General features: G+C 40.1%; 1 protein-coding gene across 3 annotated transcripts; it reads right to left on the reverse strand.

Annotated features, from left to right (window-relative positions):
• LOC125024063 (CAP-Gly domain-containing linker protein 4-like) lies at window positions 1-27,274 on the reverse strand. Of its 3 annotated transcripts, none has more exons than XM_047611719.1 (16): window positions 27,148-27,274; window positions 23,618-23,758; window positions 22,550-22,689; window positions 22,008-22,101; window positions 21,640-21,801; window positions 20,098-20,216; window positions 15,250-15,498; window positions 12,015-12,150; window positions 11,602-11,733; window positions 9,205-9,300; window positions 7,888-8,076; window positions 7,649-7,783; window positions 5,939-6,062; window positions 2,697-2,761; window positions 2,479-2,557; window positions 1-2,164 (listed from the first exon to the last, which is right to left on the reverse strand). In XM_047611719.1, the coding sequence occupies exons 2-16, from the start codon at window positions 23,742-23,744 to the stop codon at window positions 1,810-1,812; spliced, it is 2,202 nt and encodes a 733-aa protein (XP_047467675.1). In that variant the 5' UTR covers window positions 23,745-23,758; window positions 27,148-27,274; the 3' UTR covers window positions 1-1,809. The 3 variants fall into 3 exon arrangements, with proteins under 3 accessions (XP_047467675.1, XP_047467674.1, XP_047467676.1); XM_047611718.1 differs by lacking the exon at window positions 27,148-27,274 and adding an exon at window positions 24,396-24,554; XM_047611720.1 differs by lacking the exons at window positions 9,205-9,300; window positions 27,148-27,274 and adding an exon at window positions 24,396-24,554.
• Between the last annotated feature and the right edge of the window lie 403 nt (window positions 27,275-27,677).

Raw genomic sequence — 27,677 nt, forward strand, 5'->3', positions numbered from 1 at the left:
TGTCATTAGAATATAATCTTTAATTTTATTTTACAAATACAATTTCGACCCACAACATGTATCAGGTCAAATCCCTCTGTCACACACCCACACCTCAGATATACATACACAGAATCCAGGGCTTGAAGACTTTCATACCTAATACAGACACATCAATAAATGAGACACATTTCTATAGATGGAATTTGAAATGTGGAATACATACAAGTTACAGAAATAATCACAAATATGTCCTGAACTTAAATGAAAAGCTATTTATCCATTACTAAGTGCAGATGTAAATATATCTATAAGAACCATTTTCGCCCACTTATTTCATATGTAGCAAATATTTCAGAAAATATGATGAAAACCTTCACTGCTTTTCAATCACAGCGTCAGGCAGATCAATGAGAAAAGGCCCCTGGGGACTCTACAGTTACAGTTGTGGCCTACATGCTCTAATTGGATGGTAGTACATGAGTGTTTTACTGAATAGCAGGCCTGTTTTCCACATGCACAATCAATGGCTTGTTCTCTAACGAGCTGCTCAGACGGCTCTAATCAGATAGGAAACTCCAGTCCTTGAAACTTCTGGATGATTGCATATTTCCTGTGTCAAGCCACACTCAATTAAGCACCAAATGCAATTATCTCCTCAACAAATGTAACACTATGCATTACTGAAAAGCAGATCCAACACCCAAGCTGGGAACATACAAGAGATCTTTTAAATGCACTCACTCAAATATCGCTTTTATTAACCGGCATTTGGAGATTACACAGTTCAAAATGGTAGTGACCGTGCAATGTACAGAATCCTGATGAGCGTGTCCAAGATTATAATGAAGATGGAAATTTTCACATTGTGACATTTATCACAGTAAAGCTGACACCACTCTTCGCAAAAATCAGTTATTAAGGACTAATCAGGTTATTTTTTCTGATCAGACAGAAACCCTGGTACTGATAGTGTGTCATCTGAGCAGCCCCGACCCAACAATGTTTTCAGTCTGTTGATAAACATAAGGGAATCACTGTCACTGGTAATAGGAAGTTTTTGCTACGTCCTAGCGCAATGTAACCATCATTTATCTGCATCAGGCTAATAGACAGTGTGTGGCAGAGACTGATGTACGCAGGAGGAGACAACTTCTGTTGCTGCCGTTGGACTTTGATGGAGGCTGATGGAGGTCTGAGCTTAATTAAATTCTGTTTAATCCACATTCATTTATAAAACTGAAATTCAGGTTGGATTCAGCATCTGTCAATTATCCCGAAAGTCATTTGACAACCCTGGTAAAAAAAAATCAATCAACTCTCTTGTTTCAAAGGGCTCTTAATTGATAAACACATGCTGCCGTACCCACACACATCAACACTTTTGGTTAGACAACAGACTACATTATCACCTAAATTATAAGATAAAAATCTAAGTTAAAATGAACTTTGGGTATAGAAATAGTTCTTAACGTGTGCACATCCATACCATCCATGTTATCGTATTCTAATCTCTCAAATCAATGTTTGCCAGTGCAATCAGATTAAAAGTAGTGCAGTGTTTTATGTCTTATTAAGACTGGACTCGCAAAAACTAATCTTATTAATTTAAAGTTAACTTCATAAAGTGCTTTGTCACCTACACTTTTCAAAAACTAATAGTAATTGGTTTGACTCTTATAACTCACAACACCTCTGAACAGTACAGAGCATACAAATTAGAAAATTATTGATAGATGATGGAAAAAGATGGAGAATCCAGCTTTCAACTGTCAACGGATCATAAACAGATGGTCAAAACTCACCCACACCCTCCGTTTGCTTTAGATATCAGCTGTTTTCCTTCACCAAGCATGACCCATTAATACCGCGGTAGGTGACACGGCTGGGACGGACCAGCACGCCGTGGCCGGGGCGGCAGGTGAAGTAGCGGCGGCCACCCACAGAGCCATCATTCTTGCCCTTGGGGCTCCGGAGCTCCAGACCGAGCCAAAGGCCCGGGGCAAAGTCTGCGGTGCCCAGGTAGCGGATGAACGCCATCTCGTTGGCGCTGTTCAGCAGGACCTGCATTCCCACGTGAAGGCTGACCTGTCCGTCAGAGCTGGGCGTGGGACTGGACCGCGCTGTGCTTCCAGGGATGCTGCTGAGGGTGCTCCAGCGCCGACGGTGAGGATTGGAACGACTCCTTTATTTTTTGGCGTTTTTTTGTTGTTGTGAAATTGTGGGAACACAGAAAAAATACAGCAAGAAAGATTTATGAGAAAACGTATGCAATGTGAAAGAATATATCAAAAGAAGGCTGAGTCGGGGGATTGATCTTCAATTCCTTGTTCTCTCCCATTATAATCACAATCATTCACAGGACATTTAAGAAAGGAATCTTCTGCTGACTAATACCACTGGTTCAGATCAGTATCGATTCTGCGACTGCTAGGGGGGATTAGGATGAAGCTGAGGGGAGGAAGAAATGAGAAAGATGTGCAGAAAAGAGAGACAAACCTTGTAACGGGGCTTCTTCTGCTTGTCTCCTTTGGAGTGGCGATGGCAGATGATGTGCTGAAACTGCGGCGAATTGTCCCTGTGCAGCAATCACAAGAGTCAAGGGCTGCCACACAGACACTTGCTTAAAAATGTCTTCCAAGGCATTCATAGAATAATACATGCAAAGACACATTAAAAATAAATCTTAGTCAAAGTAAGCTACAAAGGGGCCTCACCACTGAAAGGATGACTTAGACGTGAGGACGTCAGCTCTGAAAGGCAATCAACCGATCCATGGATCCTGAGAGCAGAAACACAAACCGCATGCGTCTTCTAGATTTTTACACATTGAGAAGAACTGTTGTGCAAAACTTTCACTGATCCTTATCCAAAGTTTACTTCAATCAACAATATGCTGCATATTATAACGTCCAATTGTGAGCTTATGTTGATGACAACCTTTCTGAAATGAAATGATAAAAAAAACACCACTATTGTTGGCACAAGGCCATCTGTCCAGTGTATTGTTGGTTTCTTATGTCACTATAGGATGTTAATTGTTACATTATCAATCAATAGAGTTGTCGAGTTGCGATATTGAGAAATGAGAAAAAGAGGGGAAAGGGTTCGCTTGTTTTATAAGGGATGAGATTTGTGTGTGTGTGTTTTCTTAATGAGTTGTGACAGCTACTGACAGGAAAAGAAAAGAGAAGGAAAAACAAGTTCCTGAATGGAGAGAACGTGATATTCATTAGACAGCACAGAAGCATGTGCTCAGCTGAACACACACTCTGTAACCCAGGGTTAATTAAGAAAAAGTATAGAAGAAGAACATGAATAGGGGATGGTGAAAACTTACTTTCCAAAAAGGAACCTTTACATAAACATGTTTTTTTAGAGCAAAAGATAATAGAGAAAACAATAAAGATCTGGGAACAGGAGAGGAAAATGCCAAGCAGCAGGTAAAGTGACTAAGAAAGGCAAAGAGCTGATAATGTCAATGTTCAGTGTTCTGCTGGGAAACTTTTGGACCTGGCATTCATGTAGATGTTACTTAGACATGTAGCACCCACCTACACAGTAAAATCAGCATAACCAAACTAACACTGTAAGAGCTGATCGTAACACTTTTAAACACTTTTTCAAGTGTTGGTACCTTTACACCAAGTTAGTGTCAATTTGACTCTTCTTGTAGTTAAATTTAACACACTGTCAAACATCAACGAGTGTTAGTTTTTTTTAAACACTTTTATGTAGTGTTAGCAATTAACTCTCTCGGAGGACTATTTCTTAACTACACAAGTGTTACCCCCATAACACTTAAAAGGTGTCAATATAATTCTTATATAATCCTACAAAAAATACTTGGAAAATAAACTGTACTAAAATAAAAAGCTAGTCATGTTTGGCAGTTCAAAAACATTTATTTTCAAACTTGCACCACAAATATTAGAACATGCAAAAGTAAGGCACAGAGTAGCGTTAGCACCACTTTAGCACGCTAGCTAGCAACTCCGAAACATTAGCATCATCTTATCACGTTTTATGTCTATGGTTACAAAGTGCATGACTCGTCTCACTCAGACAAAACGTCAGGCCAAACGTACCGTTTACTGACATTACTCACTTTCTATGTTACAGTGAGGCCAGGCATGCGTGCTAACCATGCTAACCATGCTAACCTCTAGCTCATTAAGCAGGTGTTCGGGTGGTTAGTAACAGCGAGACGAGTAACGTTTCCATGGCTCACCGCTGCAATTAGTGACACTTCCTTTTTACACTCGGCTTTGACAACAACTCTTTATCGACTGAGATTTAATTATAATGGATTAACTCTACCCAGAGTATAATTAACTCTACTAGTGTATGTCTAGTTTAACACCAACAATTCAACTCTTCTCAATTTGCTGTGTAGACCAGACCAGACCAGACCAGACCCATAGTAATAACACACCTCAATGGCAGCAGCCATCCCCAGCAGGATGCAGCCCAACGTAGACACACACACAAAAACACGAAGAACAGCACAAGGTGTTGACATGGCCTCCAAATTCACTAGATCCCAAACTGATCAAGAATCTGTGGGATGAACCACAGAGGCCCCTCCCCTCAAAGACCCTCACTAACACCATCATGTTGCCACAGGACACCCTCAGACGGCCCATGTCCATTCTCTGATGAGTCACAGCTAACCCTAAACACAACTTAGTCCAACCATAGTACTTGATACAAATATCGAGTGGAAACTTGTCCATGAAAATGTCTGTGAATCACAAAGCATGCTCCAACCTTCACAGTCACCAGATCTCAACTAACGTCAACACTGATGGAAGAATCTGGAGGATCACGTCTGAGACTCCACCACCGGCATCAAAGCAGCAGATAAAGGAAGTTTTTTTTTTTTTTGTATTCTGTTCTGCCTCAGTAGAGTTCTAGAAAGTCCTAAAATATGTGGTGAACAATAGGCAAATTCCAGCAAACATCTCACAGATATATCTCTTTGAATATCAAAAAATGGCTTCCTTGTTTTCACCAGTAACTTTCAAGCTGAAATTTCAATTTTTGCACAGTACAATTTTCTCAATCTCAGGCTATTGCTCTGAAAATTATTATTTACTCGCATACATTGTTATTACAGACAACACTGCAGTATTCTAAAACACAACCAGACGAAATGTATATAATTTAATTCATCCGATTTTTAGCTCTGCATGCCATTAGGTTTACTGTAATTATATGTCTAGTTACAGAATGACAGCATGAATGCAAGATCAGACCAGAAAGCTTTCTCAGAGTCATTTGAACTCTAGTCAAAATATTCTCCCAGCTAAAATATACTTTTCTATTGAGGTGACTAAGAGGCAGACCTGTCCACAATGACAAGTTTTGGATTGCAGCTTTTGAGGAGTAGGTGTGTAGCATATTCTTTATCAGAAATATGTGGCTGCCATATATTTAAATAACTAAACACTGACAACATTCTAAGGTACTGGCTTATTGATACATTTCAATACAAGCAACCTCACATATCAATCATCTATAATCGGTATTTGAAAGCAGGAGTGACGTTATCTGGCTCATTACTAGGTGCCACATTAAATTGAGAAGTCACGCTGTTTTAGGGCCGCAGGCCTCACGTTTGACAACTCTTACTCTACTTAATCACCAGTACAGAGGAGCACTATTTGCCGCACGGAGGGCAAAATCAAATATGTCCACACTTACACAAATGATGCTGTCAAAGGAACTCATTAGTACCATCAGAAATATTGATGAGGGCAATGAAATGTAACCTCAGGCTGTCCAGGGCCTATTGCCAAATTCATGTTGTCACATTAGCTCCGAACTTCAAAGAATTTATTAAGTATACTTGTTTGACAAATCAGTTTTACTACTGTGGTTCAGCATCGGCGAAAGCCACAAGGGAGTATTAATCATTGGTGTAAAAGCTAAGCTACCTTAAAGAGCTGGCACTCACCTCTGAACACGAGACGGAGGAGCAAAGACTCCATGTTTTGGTGGGCAGCTGAAGTACCTCACTCCTCCCACCGATCCATCATTCTTACCACTTGGCTTGTCCAGTTCAATGCCTAACCAGAGCCCTGCCCCAAGGGAAAGTCAGACCACAAATCAATCACATATCAATTAAATAAAAACAGATTTTGAGGAAAAAAGAAGTACTACTAATTTATTTTGTGACAACTGCCAATTTCAGATATCTTGTCAATTATGCCATGCTTTATGTATGTTTGACATCAAAAATGGTGTTACATTACAAAGTCTGACTTCACAGTGCTTATTGGCCTACGTCTCAGTTCTGCACAGCATAAAATTCACTATAGATTTCCCTCTCAGTTAGCTCCAAAAACAAAGAGCGGTTTAGTCCATTAACTTTCAGTCATCACTGTAAAATGATAAGCTATTAGAGGGAGAATGTAAGTTCTGAGCATCCTTCTCTTCTCTCTTTATGATGACTCACACTGCGAGAGCCAAAAAGAGATATAAACAACATTTCTGTGGGGATAGCTGCTTTTGTCCCGGTATGGAAATCTCAGTGCACTAAGGCTAAGACAATGGAATTGAAGGATATTTATCCATACATGCACCGACGCACCTGGGCACAACTACCTTTGAAATCTTAACATATACTATGAGCTTATTGAGTTTCAATAGCTTTTGCTCAGCACCAGATTTTTCAAATAAAGCTTTAATTTAAGTAATCCTCATTTCACTGCTTTATTCACATGGGACTCATGTTACGATAGTGATGCTTGACACAAGTTCAGCAAATATGCAAGTTCAACAATGTAGATGTTTCTTGCAAATAAATCAGGAGAGACTGAAGGAGTTCATGAAACAAACACACTTCTCCTTGATCACATATCATATTATTTCAGAAGATAAAACCTATTCAGCATTTGTGAAACAAAAACTTCTACTTTGAAATGAATAATGATTTATTCACAAGGTGTCAAGTTTTTTTTTTTTAATAATTTCTATAGTCATTTAACCTAAGCTGTGCAATTATGATTTATCTGGCCAGAAATCACTGGGTCTCAAGCCGCTCAACCACAAATGTCAGGATATATAGTATGTTTGGGAACAATAAAGGAAATAGTAGTAATTAGAATTTTTTATGTCTGCCCAAAAAACACCAAAGTCAGAGAGGGATGATTTATTAAAGGGATAATGAATATTTTATAAAGGCTTTGAAGCATTTTTGTTCTATCATAAATCAAGACACAATTTTTCCAACACTGATATGGCTTTTCCTGCATTTAGTTTCCTTGAGCCCATGTTCAGCACTAAAAATATATCTCAGATCTTCCATACACATACACTTTCAATACACCATGGAAAACAGTATCAGTATCAGTGCTTGTTCATTGTTCACTGGGGATTCTGTTGATTACTTGTATTCTGTAGTCATACAAGTAATCAAGTCATGTACAATACAGTAATGAACAATCACTTCCAATTTCATTTCCATACATTTGTAAGAGATGTATGAGCAATTCTCTGTGGTTAGTTGTTGTTGTTCTCAAAAGAATTAAGAAATTGAGCTGAATAAGATCTTTGTCTGAATGATTCAAGCATGTAATTGAAATGTCAACAGAAATTACAAAGAGTTTGGTGTGATTTCAACAGTCAAACCTTCACAGGGAGACCAGTAATTTTAACAACCAACCTGGAGCAAAGCTGGTCTTTCCATAGAACTGGACTACACCGGTTCTCTGGCCCACCACCAGCACCCTCTCCCCCAGGCGAACATCAGAGCCCTCACACAATGAGCTACTACCTGAGGGGGTCCGACTTCGAAGACCTTGGAAAAAGAAACAAACAAAAAAATGTAGTGAAAATCCTGCACAACTGAACTTTTTCAGTTAGTGATAACATATTAAAGTATATAATATCTAATAACAAGACCTGCAGTATTAAGTGTTGTAGTGCCAGAGAAAGAGCGGAGGGCTGGTGAGGGCGTCGTCCTGGGACTCATGGAAAGACGCTCCCTTCGCTGCCTGGGAGGCAGGCGCTGCCTCGGCAGTGGACGAGGTCGGGCACCTGGCCGAGAGTCCAGTGAGGAGGACGAAGAGGAAAGAGAGCGGGAGAGGACACCTGCCATTGGAAGGAGGAATACAGAGGGTGCAGGGGTCAGAAAATGCATCAAAGAGACATTGAAGCCAGCTTAAATGAATACCATGATTTCATCGAACACACTACGGTCAAAAGGGGGCAAAACTGTTGCATCTAGTCTACACTGGAACCATAATTCTAAATGTTTGACTTTTTCTGTCTAAAATCACACAGCACCAAATGGGTGCCTTCCCTCTTAATAATGAATCCACCATCCGTCCATTTAGGCCTGTGTCAGGGAGTGTACCGCCATTAAAATAATGAAGAGCATCAGGAATCACACAATTATCCCAGTATTTCTCAGAAATCCCTCCAGCTGTGTCATGTCATTTTCAGTCAGCACAAATCAAGTGAGCTCAGTCTTAGAGTTGCATGCTGCTATAGAGGTCCAGCAACAACCAACATGCTTGTCCCCTCACAGCGCGAGGGAATGAGTTAGAGAAGGAGGACGCCTAAGTTCACTCTTGAGAAGCTATTTGGACACAGGACCTCATTAAGTTTTAACTTTCACAGACCTTCACAGTCCATAAGTTTACTAAGTGTCCAACTCTTGGAGGCTAATTGATTAAATCTGTGCCAGAGAGCTTTAAGAGAAGCTTCGGCTACAAACAAAATGAAACTTGCACAGTGATGGCCAAGAAACTTCTCAACCTTTGGAGAAAAAGAAGCAGTTTTCAGTGGTAAGCCCTGGCTAATGGGCCCGTAAGCACGGATGACCATGAAACAGTTGAAACATTTCTGACTGGACTGCCTTGGTTTCAGTCTCAGGATTTTGATCAGTATTCTGCTGAAACTGAAATACATTCTGTGATCTATTTTTACCATCAAAATTATGATTCAACTGCAAATATATTATTAATGCTGGATACACAGAGGTTTATTAAAGTGTCAGTCTGATTTATGAAAATAATTGCATTGCTTTCACCGTTGAACTGAACACAGATGGATTAGGATGTTGGATTCAAGTATTAAGGTGCATTCATCATCAAACACAGGTCAGGAACTTTAGGATTTGAACAGTGGTTTTTAAAAACAGTGCACAAACAAAGCTCCACACCACATTCTTCACTACAAAGTGCATTAAAGCCAGCTACACTATAACTCAAGTACCTGTCTTTATGACCGAGTCGTCTCCCTCTGAGTGGTAATGGGGACCAGGTGGACTTTTTTGATAATCAGGTGTTTTTTTAACAGAGGGAATCAAACCTTTCCCACCAGACACACACAAATAAGACAGACAGTTACTTATTTCAAGAAAGAGAGCAATATTAGAAGAAGTCAGTTTGACAAATAGAAACTACATTAATATTGTTTAGTTTGACAGGTTGAATTATGTGATCCAGAGAACTATTCATCTATATCATTTGTAGTGGCGACCAGCTCACTGCTTATCATGTTATTATATACTAAATATTTATTAGGAACAACTTTCAATCCACTATGTGAAATACAGTTTCTGTAGTCCGTCACGTTTGAATAAAGAGAATTACAAATGAGGAAACTGAAAGAAAACGGGAGTAGCCGTCCAAGAGTGGTAGATTTAAAGACGGAGACAGAAAATGATAAAACAGCAAGGACCAAGGATGAAACACAAGGAGGAGATGAAAAATAAAGGATATTCAAATAAAGGACAGTGTGACATTGTTGAGGAGCAGTAAAATAAGAAATATTTTTCTTTTACTCCAACACAAAAAGATAAATATGCTGAGACAAGCAGATCCAGGCACAGAGCCTCAATGAGAGTGAACACAAAATACTTCAAAGGGAAACTCAGTAGCACACAATGAGAATGTCCTCCAGAAGTAAACATAATCATGTTCTTAAAGAGTTTATAGCAAGAAAAATGAATAATTGCAAGCTATTTATATTGTTTGTTGACTTGAATTAAACTGACAAAAGCCTTTCGGTGTCTGCAACAAAAATCAACATCCTCCCCCAAACAGCCTGACATTACTCTTAAGTTGTAAGTTTAAACCTCATATTGCTCTTTGAAAAAGTCTGGTATTTATTGATTGTCATTTCAGTTCACATTTAGAGGGAGCTCGGAAAATATCCCCTCAGAGATAGAGCTGTGTCTTTCCTTTTAATTCCAAAGAGAAGACTACAATCCAACTCCGAATACCAAACATTTCTTGTCACTTGACCTTTACCTCGCAGGGACCTCCTGACTCTATCTATGGCTCCCACATCCAGACGTCCACTTAACTGGCAGACTGCAGCAGTGACTGAGGCTTTATGAATCAAGCAGTTGTGCTTTGTGAGGCTGTCTTATGTTTCTACCACCTTTTGAGGCCTGAGCTGCAGTTGATACACACTAATAGGGGCCAGACTGCCAGTCTGCGTTATCTGTCTGTCCCGGTTAGTGAGATGGAACACTTCCACAACGACTCATCCAATCCAAACATTAACATGAGCAAGCTGTCTGCGCTGCTGATCTGACGGGACAGTAAAACATGTGGTTCACAGAGTTTGGCTTTTACATGGCTGATAAAAAAAGTCCTGAAAAGTGTTTGCCCATAAATATAATCAAGTTCCTGGGTTGCATGTAGGTGCAGACTCAGATGCCCCCACATGCATTGCATGCCACACAAACACTTGCACACACACCGTGTGATGAATGGCTGCAAGGCTATTCAGCCTGTCTATGCCCAAGTTATTAAACCTTCCTTAATTGGACCATCAATCACCCAACTGCACAAGCCACTCTGAGGTCCACTATTCCAGTCACGCCCAAATCAATCGGCCTTCAAAACCTTTGAATATTACACCAGCACAATACAGCTGCAAACCCTACAGGCAGCAAGACCTACCAAGACAGGATGACTGGAGTATAGATATCATTAGTTGGAGGTTGACAATATTGGCATCCAAGGACTGTGAGAACAATGTGTTGTTAGCGATCTTATTTATATATTGTCTGACAGTCTTAAAGAGAGACTACTATGTAAATCTACATGCAATAAATCCCAAGCACAGACATGGGTCATACAGGGAAGGACGTCTTTTCACCATGATCTGGGCACCAAAACCGTTTGAGACGTCAAAAGAATAAATAACATAAGGACACGGGCCTTCAACTGTTTCTTTTTAAATTGATGCTGCACTTGTATTTATTCAGCAGGTGGTTGGAACTTGAGATGGCATCAACATTAGATTACATGACGTGTTTTTCACCTGCAAAGTTGCACATTTCTCTGCCCTTAGGGCCCTGCTAGCTATTCAGGTTTACCATCACTGTAGTGTTATTGCCACTGTTATCCACTGATGTTTTTCTTTTTACCAAGGGCACACAGTAACACAGTTGTGGCAAAGCTCCTCAAGTAAGCATATCCTCTCAAATGTATTACAAACACTTCAATGACAAGAGTGGAACCAGGAAGACCCACATTTAAACATAGTGTCAACCCACTTCCTAAATTTCTAACAAATTTATCATAAAATACATATACTTGCCTGAATTCCAAACACATTATATAGATTTTTCTCTGTGTACAGTTCTTTAATTACCTGTGTTTATCCTGGAGGTAATGCGAGAGAGGTCAATACGACGAGGGGGGCGAATGGGTGTCGATGTCTTTGTTGTGTTGGTTTTATGCCTTTCCAAAGGTTTGCTTATCTTGGACAGCGGAGCAAAAATACCTTTGAAAAAACACAAGACAAAAGTTGTTTTTTTTGTTTTTTTTCCAGAAGATCACACAAAATTAGAACAGCAGAAGGATAAACACGTAAAACAACAACGTATATCGAATATACTAACAATGGACAAAAATGGCTGTTGTAATTTCCCTGGGTTACATAGGTTACCTTTGGAAAACTGACTAAGCAGTTTAAGTCCTACACAGGTTTAGTTTTGAAACTAATTAGAGGAGCTGGCGAAAGAATCAGTGCATCTGATCTTTAAGAACTGCAGCATGACTCACCACATTTGATTCGACAGGTGAAGTACTGAACCCCCGCTACCGAGCCGTCGTTCTTTCCCTCTGGTTTGTCCAGTTCCACTCCGGCCCAGAGGCCTCCCGAAAACTCAGTGCTGCCACAAAACCGCAGGGTTCCCACCTGCATACAAGAGCAATCAAGTACAAATACATGCACCATGTGAGAATCCAACACAAACACAGGACATGCAGTAAGAGAAGTGGCCAGTTCACCAAGCACTGTGAGAAGCACTGTGAGAAGTCCTTTCATCCTCATACCATGCATAAGGTCAGGGAGAGAACACCCAGAAACCGTACAACATTTTAGTATGTCTATGTCCATTAAGGCGGCAGAAGAGAACTAATTAAAATGGAAAATAGAGATCAAAGTATGAGACGGAACTAGAAAGTGCAGGGAGGATAATAAGACTTCTGATTTGTTAATCTCTGCAGTTTGGCACAGTGGCAATTCCATTCTCAGTGAAGCACAAAACTCTGAATACAGCCAACATCTGGCTGAGCTACAACTGGTATTTCCTTATTGTCTGCATGTTTGTGTCCATGTGTACAGTTGGGTCTATGCACTAAATCTAGCAAAATTATTTTCATTTAGACTTTTTCACTGTTCAATGGCCGACTCCAATTCACATACAGCACTTGAGCCCTGCCAGCAGGAAAAGACGTTCCCTGATCTAGTAACAGTTAAGTGGAGTTATTTTTAAAAGATTACAAATCTTTATTTGGCATTTGGGTCAAGGCGGTGCTTCTCAAAGTGTGGGGCGCACCCCACTGGTGGGGAATGGAGACATGACAGGTGGGGCCAAGACAAGGCAGGAAATATTCAATTTAATGGTTCTTCTTCCCTGACAATAACCCCTGACCCACCATGTGATGGACTTCCTGCCTGAAAGATGTGATCTACAGGTAATGACGCAGCACCACATTTGTGGGACACTTCTGAAACGCACCTGTTGGAAACACTCACTTTGACATGAATTGCCGCGATCTACTGCTGAGTGTGTCCAGTGGAAATCCAGGGTTAGTGATACCAGATCCCAGTTCACCATTGAGTATGATTTAAGAGGGGCAGTGTCAAGCTTGTCACTCTGTTTTGAAAAGATGTGCAGTGGAAAACAGGCTCATTGCAGCCACTAATGCAATTTTCACTTGCTCACTTGCCTTGACGAATGGATTTGCTTTGTTGTTTTTTTATTGCAAATGACTAATACAGTGTTTCATTATTTTCAGTACTTTTACTTTTGATTTTTGATGCAAGTGATGGCGAAACTGAACTTTTATTTTCTTTTGAACTTTGTGTTATTTGGTGTTACTGATTTTTGATGTGAAATATAACATTACTTTGTGTTCAATAAATTTAAAAATGTGTAATTTGACAGGATAATTGTTCAAAGTGGGGAATGACCCAAAAAGTTTGAGAAGCACTGGGTCAAGGAAATGACCATGGTTTGACTACACCCAACAACCATCTGGCACATGATGCTCTGCACTCACATGGAAGAAAATAAGTCTTTACACCAGCAGGTGGCAGTAGTCTGTATTTGTCATTCAAAGCGCCAGAACAGTTGTACTATTAGCTGGGAGGCTAGGAAGCTTGACAACTGTTACACGATTCGCTTTTTGGCTTCTCATTGCTGATTTCTTGGTCTACAGTTTATTCATTCTAGATGATGCTGTGAAAATAATTCTGTATTTGAAAGTATAGTTTAGATGATGTTGGGTTGGTCTATGTTGTCAGACACATATTTCAACACAAAGTACAATAGGACTGATTTCTGCAATATTATTACATTTTTGGATCATATTCATCATGTAGCAAATTCAACAATGTCATAAAAAAATAAAATATTATTATTATAGGTTATTATTTAAATGTCATCTGTTACTTTACCTATGGGACTAAACAAACAACTTTCTAAGCATGCTTCTTCATATCAAAAAATATATTTATGGCTGCTTGCACCACCGCACTTGACACACTGTCAAGAATTGTGAAGAGTCTGTTTGAATTTGTAGAGGACATTTGTCAACAATGTGTTACTGGAATGTTTTGGGCTAAATTAATACTTCATATAATGAAAACAAAGCCACTGCAATGAAAAAATAACAGCAAAAGCAGAAGTACCACCTCTAATCAGGCAGCCTGAAATATGCGCAAATACGCAGCCAGACCATTGAATCTAAAACTGGTTTCTATATTTTAAAAAGACAGACCATAATTACACTTTTCACATTAATGCTTATAATTGCAGTGACTGGATGCAACAACATCATTGTATCCATTTTGAAGCATTTGATCTCATTACTCATCTCACTGTTACAAAGAATCAGCCACAGCTTAGTTCATAATAAGAGAGAGAAGAAGCATTTTTTTTTAAAAAAACTTCTTATGTTGTTATCAGACAGTTAACAGCATCATAACTGGAGTTGAACTTGAACGTGCTCAGATAAACGTTGATAATGTAACAGAATGAAATGACAGACACAACCCTAACAGCTGGAAGGATGCCAAAAGGGTGTTGCTTAGCAACTAGAAGTCATTTTTTCTACTATGTTATTTTTCTCAGTTGAGGGCTGAAATAATCAAAGAAAATGTAACCAAAGCTTCTGCCTTTGGTTCGAATAAACCACTGCACCGTTGCATGGCACTGATGTGATGGAAGTGCAGCCGCAAAATTGATGGCTTGTGGATCATTAAAGTCTGTCTAAGTCTGTCTAAGGCTAAGTCTATATTAATTCTTTACGTTTAGTTAAAACTCAGAGTGGGAAGACCTTTTAATATTTATTTAAGTATAATTATATTATTCAGTACAAATATTTGTGATATTGGTCATTAGCATGATATCTTATTATTAACTTAATTAACTGATTACACCAAAAATACATTGATAAGATAATCCTTTAATTTATCCTACAATGGGAATACAGCTGTCGTTAATGCAGCACTGACTGCATTTAAAGAAAGCTTCTGCTAGGAGACTGCCTTTTTCTCAGTTTTCCCCTCCAAACACAACTGTGCACTCATTTGAATTCAGCTAATCACGGAGTCCTAATTAGAAGGGTGCAACTTCCCTCTATTGTAGCACTTTGAGATATGGCAGCAGAAAAGAACATAGCTTTTCAGAAATACCCTGGCAAAACTTTAAAGCATACTGAAAAGGCTGCATCTGACTGAACAGGGTGAATCATGGTTCCTGAGCTTTGACAGGGACTTGTACCGCACCTTCTGTCCAGCTATCACCACGCGGTCCCCCAGCCGGATTCCCATGGAGGCGAGCTGCGTCCTGGCCTTATCAGAGAGAGCAGGGACGGACTGGGGCTGCAGTGTGAAGGGCAGGGGGGAGCTGGGTCTGGGTAAAGCCTGTCTCAGCAAAGCCCGGAGATCTTTGGCTATGGCAGCTGCATCTGCCATATCCAAGGGCATGTCGAGGGGGTCAGGCACAACGTCTGCTGGACACTGTCCTCTTTCATTCTGTAGGAGGACAGAGGGTGGTGGACACTGAATTTCATTCAACAAACTATTTTTCCAGCATGCCAAATGAATGCCGTTAAAAAGAAAATTACTATAACATCATATTACAACAATAAAAGTGAGCTGCATGCTGCAGTCAGTGAGATATCCTGGAGATAAACCTGCTGTGCCTCCCGAAATATTAAATATACCCAACCACAGCTGCACCAGTGTCTGACTTCCAATCTGAAACTGACAAGAGGTAATGTAACAGTAATCAGTAAAGGCCAAATACCGTATGCTTCCACAGAGGGGAAGCAGAAAACACATATCTGAACAGTGTTGTCAGTCATAACTGTCCAGTAATCCAAGATAGGCAAGCTTCCCTTCCCTAGGCAAGTTTCTCTTACCAGGGACTGATCTGAAGTATAACTGTGCAAAAAAACAACAACAAAAAAAAACAATTTTACAATTTACCATGACACAAAGTTGGAAATAATGTGTCCTCATGGACTCAATTTGGGTCAGAGGATGTGAGCCAGACAATCAATTGGCCAATAAACCAACTACTTACTCTTATAATCTGGTTTGGTTTACAAAAATCATCTGCAACAATGAAACTAACTAACTACTATCTTGTGTAATTGAGCTTTTACAAGTTTAGTCACATTACCATTTGCTGGAGGTCTTATTGTAGGGCTGACAGTGTTCATCCTGTTCCTACTTGAACAAATGAGATGATGCTGGTCCTGCTGATGGTTAGAGGACCTTCTATGGTCCAGTCCAGCTCCCCTAAACAAACTGGCTATCTGCTGGATTCTCCTCCGGGCTCCTGAGACTGTGCTAAGAGTCACAGCAAACCTTCTGGCAATAGCACATATTAATGATGCATCCTGGAGGAGTTGGACTGCCTGCGCCACTTCTGTAGGCTCCAGGTATCACCTCATGCTACCAGTAGTGACTAGTGCAAAACTAGTGAAAAACAGTCAGAAAATATGAGGTGGGCAAAATGTCAGTGACCACCTGTAAACCTATTCCTCATCTCATTGTTACCGCTCTAATGCACCTGATGTTTATTTTAATTAACACAGAGGCAGCTGAAACTGATTAACAACCCTCTCTGCTACTTAACAAGATCTATATCCCAGAAGTTTAACTGACCCGATGTTATACTCTGACTACAAAGTGTTCTTTAGATTTTGTTAAGCAGTGTATAAAAAAATAAATACATTCTGGAAATAGTGCAATAATTATACTGTGCAGCACTGATAGTGGCAGACTTCTCTATGCCATGAGGCTGCCATTAGTTGCCACAGACACGCCACAGAGGTGACACTACTTGACAGTGCCACTAGGAAGATCCAACTATTACTCCTATTACTGGAGTTTATTAACCTAACACAGAACCAGATTAAAGGACAACACTAACCACTGAGTCATTCAGGCATCCCACTTAAACAAAACACAACCTGACAATTTACTGAACAGAAATAAATTAGCCTTCATAGGTTAATAGCTTTTTCTACAGTATTAGTTGGACCAAAAGTTTCTGAGCGTAAGAATATATTGTATGATACAAATATATATATATTCTTGTGTTATGACCAGAATGTGTTTGAGAGTTTACAGTGACATTTGGCCACCAAACTCTAATCAGTTCATCCTTGAACTGATTAGAAGAAAGGCAACTTTGTGACAAAGTAAACTTTTATCTCCAAAAAGGTCACCGTTACATGGGGGATTAGGATGGTGGATTAAACAAAATCTTTATTCGTATTTCTGCCCACAAAAACAAAGATTTTCTTCGCTGGGTTTCTAATAAGCTGATCAGCGGACAGGCAGCCTGAACTATTAGTCAAATAGCCCAAGTAAACGACAGTTCATGAGAGTCGAGACAGAATCAGAGAGGTAGAAGGAGATGACTGAGACACCACGGTGCCGGTGTAATTGGGACACAATTATATTTGTCACCCACTCCAGATAAAAGTGGTCTTTGATAAATTTCAACCAAGAGCTTGCCTTTCACTGCAGAGGCCTGTCATCCTCATATTGTGACACTGAGTTCATTTAGAGACTATTCTACCCACCTTCATTTGCAGTTAGCGTGGGAAATTTTTCCAATCATAGAGACGTATAAACTCTCAATGTGATGTTTAAATCTAAATCAACCAGCGAGATTGACCTGACATCCATGGAATCAAGAGGCAGCTTCTTCCAAAAGTGGTGTCTGAAGTATTCTGTTATTAGTGATATGTTAAGTAGTTCTCAACACCAACTCAACTCTCAACAGCTAAAGCTCCCATAAACTGGATGCCGCTGTCAGTCAAATGTGCTTAGAATAATGTCATGTATAAACCAAAGAGTGGCTCAATTCCAATCTGAAACCAAAAAAAAAGTCAGTAATTCCACTAACTAATGGAAAGCATGATGAGCTGCCACAGCAACTAATCTATAACATGTGAGGCAAGGGAAGCATGAAAGGCCAGAAACATTTTTATTTCCTCCATCCCTTTAAACTTTCCACTGCTCAAATTCAAGGTTTGTTGTGACAAATCTCTGCAGGGCCAAAGAAGAGAAATATCAAATTAAACCACTTCCAAGTCTGACCTTTACTCAGAAGGAAACTGAATTTCTTTGCTCTTGTATCATGCCTCATAACACACCGCCAGCTGCCGCCATCATTTTTAAATGTGAACGACACCATTTGGCACACCATGTATATAGTGGTGAAAAATGTGACGGATAATGATGGAACGCACAATAATTTTTCCCTAAATTACATTGTCTACTAAATACAGAAAGACTGTCCCAGGCAACTTGAAGTTCATGTAACTTTTCTGTGCAGTGTATTGACGGTTTTCTTAGAACCACCAGAGTGATCCACAGGACAACTAAAATAGGACACACTTAACATAGTTGTTCTCAAATGATGACCAAGGGGAAAAGAGCATAACAATATCCCAACATATCTCCAGGCAGCAGCACTGATAAGCCATGAAGAACAAAGCAGGCAGAAAATAATTTTCCTCTGATGATGTTTTAACTTTTCCTTAGCAAGCTAATGACCAAACATCCATGTATGTCCATTTATCTAACCCCGAAAAAAACTCAGAGTCCAAACATTCTTCAAGCTCTGCATTCAAATTCTAAAAAGTATAGAACCTCTGCAGTCATTTTTCAGCAAAGAAATGATTGGATAATGGTCCATAGTGCTTTAGTGACCTCCAGTGGGAAAATCTGAGCATACAAAGAACATGCATTGCTCCCATTAACAAACAGATTTGAGCATGAGGAAGAAAAAACTTAAAACATTATTGAATGCAAAAGATCACAGAACAAGACCTTAAATTTCCCCATCTTGTCTCTTGTTAAGCGACCTTGGGTAAATTGAAAAGCCCTATATAAATCCAAGTTATCATTATTATTATGAAAGTCCTAGTGTTGAAGTTTCAATTAAAATACCTAGGTTATTATACAGAGTCTGCTGTGTAGCTGCTTCAGTTCTTGATAACAGCTGATCAGCAAAGTGCTCCACGATCATTTAATGACTGTGAGTGAGCAGCACAAGACAGACAGACTTATCACTCCTGTGGCAGGTTTATTTCAAATGTGTTTGGAAAATCTGCATTCTAAACAGCTGCGTTACCTGACAGCCAAACCAGAAATATGCACAAAACACTGAATATCTCAAATGGAATACAACTGAGGCTTGATAGATTTCCTGGTCTGATGGAACTAAAAGATTGCAATCTGCTATACTTCATACTGAGTGGAAGAATTCTTGCGAAGTTCTTCATCAAATCATTGTGATTCTGTCTAGAGTAAAGATAAAATCACATGATGATTGTTTTGCAAATGTTGAAAAAACTGAAGCAGTGAATTTTGGATTCTGAGGGAGTTCTGAAAGACAACGTGTGTGAGCTGCAAGTGGTGTTGTGTTTAGGGGCTATTATTTTAGGTGATATGATGAGGCCTCTCTGTGTTGATCAGTTACACAACACACATGAAAACAAGCACTGGTTATGTTAAGCTTAAAAAGTATGTCCATGATTGGTGGCTACATGCTTTCATCACATTCCTATAAATTCTGATTAATTACCATCAGTGTAGATCCACCACAGTTGACAGGAGACAAGTGATGTGAACCCAAACGAACTCTGTGCAGATTCTACTCTATTTTGTCTGTCTCTGCTGGATGGCTTTCTGCAAATATCAAGCTGATATCTTTTCAACACAAACGGTGGCAGATAGTTAATGCGGGAGGCTGGCATTCACCCATCCAATTATCCCACGATGAAAGCAACCACATTAAAGGTAATCATGCATTTAAAGTAACAAAACTTTAAACTGGATAAAAATAATTGTTTCCACATGTTCTGCATGTAGTCGTTTAAGAAAACACTTTTGTTGATTTCATTTAGGATAACATACTCCTGTGCCTGTGGGTGGCCTTGCTTGTGAGAACGTGTGTCTGATTTTTGCCATTTATCCCTTGAGCAGCACTGGGGAAAGTGCGACTTTCGGTTTGATTAGAACCACCAAAAATGGCAACGCGAGAAGGGGGAATCTGAGAGATGCTTTACAGTGAGAGCCCCATTACACAAGAACAACGACACTTACTCTGAATGCAGGATTGGCTCCCAGCTCCAAGAGACATTTGACGGCTGATGTGCACAGGTTGGATGCAGCGATGTGCAGGGCTGTGCCAAAATCAAAGTCACTGCAGGTGGCGTCAACATCTGGAAAAAAAAGAATTAAGAATTGAATTCAATTTGACTGAAATGAACAATTATGGACCATAATTTACACAGTTGCTTAAAAAATGATATCTTGCCTGTAATAGACCATTGTGTGAAAGATCAGAGCCGAGGACTGACTTGGTTTGTCAGAATTGATTTGGCATGACACTGGGTAAAAGGAAGTTTAACAGCAGAGTTGTAGGACTTTTTAAAGACACTGAACAAGAGGAGAACTTAAAGGTCGTAACACTAAAGAAGTACAGACAGTGCAGGGGAATCGAGTCACTTTTACTGTGTTTATAGACTTCATTTTCCTGTGCAGAACGCCAAGTCCCCATAAAACTGAACTGTGGACTAACGGAAACCCACATCTGGGAACAGGACTCAAGTACTTTCTACAGCATCTGGAAAGGACTACTGGGGCCGAGGGTAGTCCACAACAATGGGGGACAAAGACTTCATTTGTCTCTCTGGATTTATTTATACATGCCAGGACATGCCGGGTCATCTGCTGAACAAAAATAGAAATATTTACATAAAAATAGTAAATGGGATTGTGTATACTACATGATTTACTTAGTAAATTGTGCAGAAACGTGTAAAAAGGTTTTTTAGGCCTCATCTCCATATTCCCTTCATGTCTGAACAGAAACAACGCCACTCAAGAGTTTGAGCAAAGGTGCTTCATCACAGATACAATGACGTAAATAAAATCTGGCCTTTGGCAGGCATTTTCACATTTTTGTGAAAAATGCCTGCCAAAATACGATCCATAAAAGATTTATGGTCTACTAAAATATACTATGATAAAATTAAACCGATAAAGCCTGAGTCTTAAAAAAACATCTTTAAGAGCTGTTTAATGACGAAAGTCATTGTTTATTCTTACGTAGGATGATATGACAACCACTCATTCCTAATATACAACCTCTGTTTTCTGAGGCGTGCTTTCGGTCAAGGATCTTGTTTAAGACAGGCTGCTGGGTACAGCGCTTTTCCCATTACCATTTGTTACTTGCAGATCCATCAACAAGACCTTAACAGCTGAGTAGTGATTTTCATAAATTGGATGCCATGTGAGAACTGAATAATATAAGTGTGAAGTGATTAATAAAAGGCATTTAATCAATGCAAAGTAAATTCCCGTTGCCACCAAGTCTGTACGTGAGTTGTCAGTACACACACCTAACAATCCACTCACATAAAAGCAGCCAGAGAAATTCTAGAAAACCTTGCCACATGATGACAACAGCCTTGATAGCAGAAGATATGATCCGATTTTACTTGTTTACTACAGGAAAAAGATAAATTACTGTGGCTGTAATCCCCACTGCAGTTGGTTTGAAAATAAAACTGTTTAGCCTGTACTGACTGCTGGGACAACCTTTCCCTCTCTCATTTCAGGCTGAAGCTCTGCTCTCACCTCCAGGTTGTGAGGCCTGCAGCACCACACAGATAAGCTGGGGCACGTCAAAGTAGGCAGCGTAGTGCAGGGCCCTCATGTTAGTCCAGCGCGAGCGAAGGTTGGGATCAGCACCCAAGGCGAGGAGCTGGCGTGCAAAGCTGGCTGCTGTCTCTGCATCTCCTGAGTAAGAAGAGGGCGCAATAACAGACAGTACATCAGCTGTATAGGCTGCGTGGAAGGAGTGGTTGATAAACAGCAGTGATTGCAGAAGTATTCCGAATAGTATCCAGTAATATGACTAACAACTTAAACTAAGAGAGGCTGAAGAGAAGAAAATTTGACTGTGCAGCTGAGACTGTATACTTAACACCTCTGCAAATACTAACCAATGCCCGGGGCACCAGCCTTGCAGCAATAGTGAAGGAGGCTCATATCTGTCAGACCATCTCGATCATTCACACCACAGCCTCTCTTTAGGATCTGTGCCAAGACAAGACATGCAGAGTGCCACTAAGGATCTGGTGTCGCTATGCAGAAATATTACATAATAGGCTATAAAATTAAACTACAAGGAGCAATGATCAAATGAATGACAAGCAAGCTGGGCCTCTTGTAACTCATGTAAATGAGGCATTTCTTTCTCATAGGTAGCAATTACTAAGTGAAAGAAAGTAATCGCCTGCTTTTACCCTTGAGACGAGTGCTTCCCTGCACAATTTACTGCATTGCAGCTACTCCGTGAAACGGGTAGAGGGGGGATGAGGGTGGCATGAATTGGAAATTCAATTAACAACTAAAAGTCAGAGTTTTCTGGTGTTTTCAGTTATCACATTATGGCAGAAAATAAAAGTAATAAGGCAAAGACAGAGAAGCAACTGCATCCAGGCAATGTATTAGAGAGCAAGGACAGTTACTGAATTTTTGTCACCTCGTTGCCAATAAGGCTGATGTTTCTCTGCACCTGGGGAACCCACTGCCTGAGGACAGCAAACAGCTCTGGTATGGTGGTGTTAGGATCCAGAAGAACCTCCCTGCACTGCGGCTCACTGGGGTCAAAGAAGGAGAACTCTGGGGAGGGGTCAGAAGGACAATAACACACGTTCACTGCATTAACTCAAAAACTGAAATCTTGCATTATGCACACTCAAGAGAGCATGTGTGAAACACATGCTCCCAGAGATACGCTAACTTTCTGCAAAAGACTGTTCGACTGATTCAGTCAAATCAGTAATGTTGGGAAATGCCCTTGCTATGCTTGCAGAGGCGAATAAAATCAGATGTAACAGTGGAGGGCATGCCGAGGGCCAAATGAAGCCTAACATGACCGGACTGTGACTAAAAACAAATAGCATGCGCTCCAATATGTCTGTGACGGTTTTCAGTCATCCAGGACATGGTAATGAAAAAGCATTTTAAAAAAGCAGCTGGAATTGTTGAGTTTTGAGAAGATGTGTCGCCACTCATCCGAGCAGTTTCTTCAATTCTAAGGGACTGGTAGGAAGTTTAAACAGCCCCCACCCTCAACCACAGGGAAGTATCTAGTCCTTAATGGAGATGAACTGCATTAGTTTCTGACAGGTAATATCCACATAGACCTTTATTGTAAAACTGATACAAGGTTTTCTTGTTTGCTTTGTTTTCTGAATTCCTTTTTTTTCACTTTCTGAAGATATGAAGTGATTTTTTAGTCCCATCATTAAAACAATTATTACAAGAAACCTGTACCCTTACAAGTGAGCAGCCATGAAAAGACAACAAATCTCTCGAATACTCAACTACCATGACTAATACTAAAAAGCTGTTGTGTTTTGAGTCAATTCAAATCAAGACGTGATTATTACTAGATTTCATGATCAGAAACACAGAGAAAAGATTTCAAACAACATTTTAATCCAGTCTACCGAGTGCTTCAGTGAGTGTGTCGATGAGCCTGAAATGTCACACTGTGTGTGTGTGTGTGTGTGTATAGATACTGTGTACACGTATGGATCCTCACCACAGTCATTGGGCATGGGTGCAGAGGCCACCTGGTGGATAACTGACCGCTGATGGGAAGAAAGTCTCGTGTGGTTGCCCAGGACCGTGTCCCCTTCCACAGGCTCTGAAACATCCTCCTTTGTCATCTCCCCCTCAGGGCCTGTGGTTGGAACAATATTAGAAGGTCTATTCTGAGAACACAAGTAGGTCTAATCTCTCCATAAAAGCAGACACACTATATTAAAACTTTTTAGTTGTGCAACATGAGAAATCCCAACTTGTATTCACAGTACAGGACAGTAAGAGCAGTGCCAGCTTAAGTTCTCTGTCAACTAAACAAAATAAGGTGATCATGTTGAGTATTCAACTAAATGGCAGGAAATTAGTGATAAGGACACAGCACTTGTCAAAGTAAGAACATATAACTATGATCTCAAACACATTTCAGATAAAAAAACAAAACAAATCTTGACTGATGGGTTTTAGTCACCCTGGAAAGATGGATTCACGGTGGACCTCAAAACATCAAAAATCTGATTCTTCATACAACTTTTCCAAGCCGAGCTTTGAATTTGCTTTTGCTTTTCCAATTGCTTATGATTAGATGCACCTTCAGCCACCGCGCCTTCATATAGACAAACACTAGTCTAATCTTGAAACATTATGACGTTGTAAGAGGGACACAGGAAAAAGGAACTACCCTTAAGAGGCTGAACTACAAGCACACATACACACACAGGCCTAAGCCTGTGAAAGCAACGCTGAGCGTGAAATCTTCCAGCGCAACCAACACTCACTGTCATCCTCTGCTTTATCCTCTTTCCTGTTGATCTCCATGAGAGCCTCCCAGTCGAGCTAAGCTAAAATCAGAGACACAGACTGGGTCCAGTAGAACATCTTACTAAATCCTTCCCAAAATAACTCGCAGGCACACTGACTGCCCCCTCCTCAATCTCCAATAACACACACCCAATCCCAGTAGCCAGCACATTTTGAAGGCATGTGGTTGTCACATCTGACTCTCCCCGGCTGGAATGTCACTCTCACTTTCCAGTCATGTGCCCTGCTGACCCCAGTGCCACTTTGTCTGACTAGCCGACCATAACATCACAATGTAAAGGACGTGTCTGTCGGGTGACAGTGCATATAAACAGTGCCAAGGGGCATCCAAGTGGCGGCTGTGATTACAAGGACTGTCCTTCACCGTGAAGGCCGCTGTCCAATTCCCCCTGACAGCAAGCATCCACACTTCTAAACCACCTATAAGCAAGAGTCTGAATGAATCAAGCGAGTAACGAAATGAAATAAATCCCTTAAAATAAACTGCTGGATGCAGTCTTCAAACAGAGAAACAACTTTTTAAAACTTCAAGAAGAGTATCATATTTTGTTGATGTAAAAGTAGTGCAAGTGTCTCGTCGAGACAGATGGTAAGTGAGCAAACACGAACGACACATTAGCCCTGAAACTAAAGCAGCTCAACTTGCATTCATTTTATCACATATTGTCCTCACTTAAACATATCGGACAAAAACTTCTTTCTGCTTGTTTACTGGATACGCCATGACAATTTTGTGTTAAATTGAATGCAGTGGAACTCCAGCAGATTGATACAGCTGTACAACAGCTCACCTTTCTGTAACAGTTAACCCCATATTATCCTTATTAATGGTCACTATTTCACCTGACTGTCATTCCTATGTATACTGTTTATTCTTTCATCTCTATTTCATGTACATTTGTTGATATGCCAATTCAGTTTTTTCTTACGCTCTTTTCTGTTTTATTTTACTAGATATCACTTATATTTTATTTTATTATAACATTACTTTATCTTTCTTTTTACTTGTGCTTCTCAAGAGAGTTTCTTTTATGCGCAACTAAGCTACTGTGACCAAGCAATTTCCCCAGTGGATCATTAAAGTCTGTCTAAGTCTAAGTCAAACTACATCATCCAGGACGATCACACAGCTGAATTACCCCCTCTCCATTTCAACATAAACGGATCATTAGAACAGTCATGAAGGCAGGCTTGAGTGCGGGGCTGTTTTATTAGAACGCATTTATTTACACCAGTGTACCTAATGAACTGGCAAGGGAGTGTCGTTTGCCATTTTAAAGTTGCTCCAGCGTTCATGCAGCTCGTATGTAGTGACAGAGTACTTGTAATCACCAGTCACGGTCTCTCAACAGATTAGCACTGTGCTGTGTGACCCAGGACAACGGCCCACTTCTGCAAAAAGCCTCTCCTTGTTCGTCTGTGCAGTGATGTCACCCTGCACCCTTCTTCACATCTAATGAAAAGACAACCCGGCCAAAACGGGGTCCAAACATTTAGTCCAACTATTGCTTTATGATAACTTACTACAGACATATTAACTTCCCTTCTGTTTGACTGCAGTGTCTATTAGGGATGTTTGTATTGATCCAGAAATAGATACTTCCGTGTATTTTTTAGATTCAATCTTCACATCAAAATATCGATGCGAAGTCCACTTTCACAAGAAATATTAATACTTTTGCTCACCTGACACCTGAGATCGACCTCTATGATGGAAGCCCTTCACAGAGACAGGCAATATCCAGGTTAACAGTGAAAATACATCACAGTGCCCGTCACTGGCATATACACGTAGATCATGTCAACACACTGTTGTTTCTAAACAAAAACGAAAAGTCTGGTATTTGGCTTGTTTAATTCTTATCTTATAAGTTTTATATACACAAGTAGACATCTATTGGTATGGGAATATTAGCCTTGGTACTAGTTGGTATCGAATCTAGATGAAAAAAGGTGGTATCGCACATCCCTAGTGACTATGACTCTATTAAATGTCCTGTCAGATACGTCATTGTTACAATAACAAAGTTTGCTAAGTGGGTGTGACTGTTTTCACTTGACCTGATTAGCCACCTTTACCTCATCAACCTGAGCACAGAGGAGCACACACCTGTTGTAGTAGTCACCGACCTGCAGCAGAAAAGCACCACGGCCCTACTGCACAGTGATGCAGATTATTCTTCATCTCTCACATGAACCTGGCATTAGTCACCTAAATGATTTCACCCGAAGATGATATCATCTTTAGCAGTGACTAACCCCCCGTGTTTCGTCTTCACAACCCCGGATTCAAGTGACACTACAGTTTGTTTAAAGTGAAATCGAGCTGTTCTCAAATAAAATTTGTCCACTAACTCAACTATTAACCTAGCAACATGCCGACAGTGACAGTTAGCCGGCTAGCATATGTTCAAAAGCCAACTCGGGCTTAGCAACAGATAAAGCACACCTCATAGAAGTAATATTAAAGGCAATGTCTAGTCCCAACAAGCAGTCAGATGCCACTGATTTGGCTCAGTGAATGTGCAATGTGGAAAAGTTGCACAGGTGTCTTCGCTCACATTAGCTCCTTAGAGGTAACGTTAATGTACACTAGCATAAATATTGGGCCAAGCGCTCAGGCTACTAAAACTACATTTGGCGAAAGAAATGAAACAAATATCCTGATACGCTGCTAAAGATACGTAAATGTATTAACGTCGCCCTCACCTTGCAGCTTGTTTCACTTCGCTCATGGGGAAATTGACAGGAAAACCAGTAGTGGATTTTCTTTCCGTCAAATGCGACACTACATTGCATAACTAAGGTACTTTCCTGTTGGGCTTCAGAATAAAGGCGACTGCCACACACTTCCGGTCTTCAAAATAATTGTAAAAAAAGAAAAGAAAAGAAAAGAAAAGAAAAGAAAAGAAAAGAAAAGAAAAGAAAAGAAAAGAAAAGAAAAGAAAAGAAAAGAAAAGAAAAGAAAAGAAAAGAAAAGAAAAGAAAAGAAAAGAAAAGAATCACACATATATTAGAAGATATCAAGCATCATCACACATATATTCACACACAGATCTATATGTGGCCCCTGTGTGCATATGTTTGACTAGCATGGTAGCATTATTTAGAGTAGGCCATATTTCATGTTTTAATGGTGAAACTGACATTTACTGCTCTTGGACAAATGCACTGCATGTGGCAAACATTTAAAATAGAAAATCCAATCTCATAATTGAAAGGGGACCAGAGGAGGACTA

The sequence above is a fragment of the Mugil cephalus genome, chromosome 17, assembly GCF_022458985.1.
Source record: "Mugil cephalus isolate CIBA_MC_2020 chromosome 17, CIBA_Mcephalus_1.1, whole genome shotgun sequence".
In the NCBI taxonomy this organism is placed as follows: Eukaryota; Metazoa; Chordata; class Actinopteri; order Mugiliformes; family Mugilidae; genus Mugil; species Mugil cephalus.

Coding starts and splice junctions, on each gene's coding strand:
- LOC125024063 (XM_047611718.1), bottom strand. CDS start 24,435: ATGGAGATCAACAGGAAAGAGGATAAAGCAGAGGATGACA. Junction 6,063..7,648: donor AAAGACCAGCTTTGCTCCAG/GTTGGTTGTTAA, acceptor CCCTTGGGGCAG/GGCTCTGGTTAGGCATTGAA. Junction 2,558..2,696: donor TCTAAGTCATCCTTTCAGTG/GTGAGGCCCCTT, acceptor ATTGCTGCACAG/GGACAATTCGCCGCAGTTTC.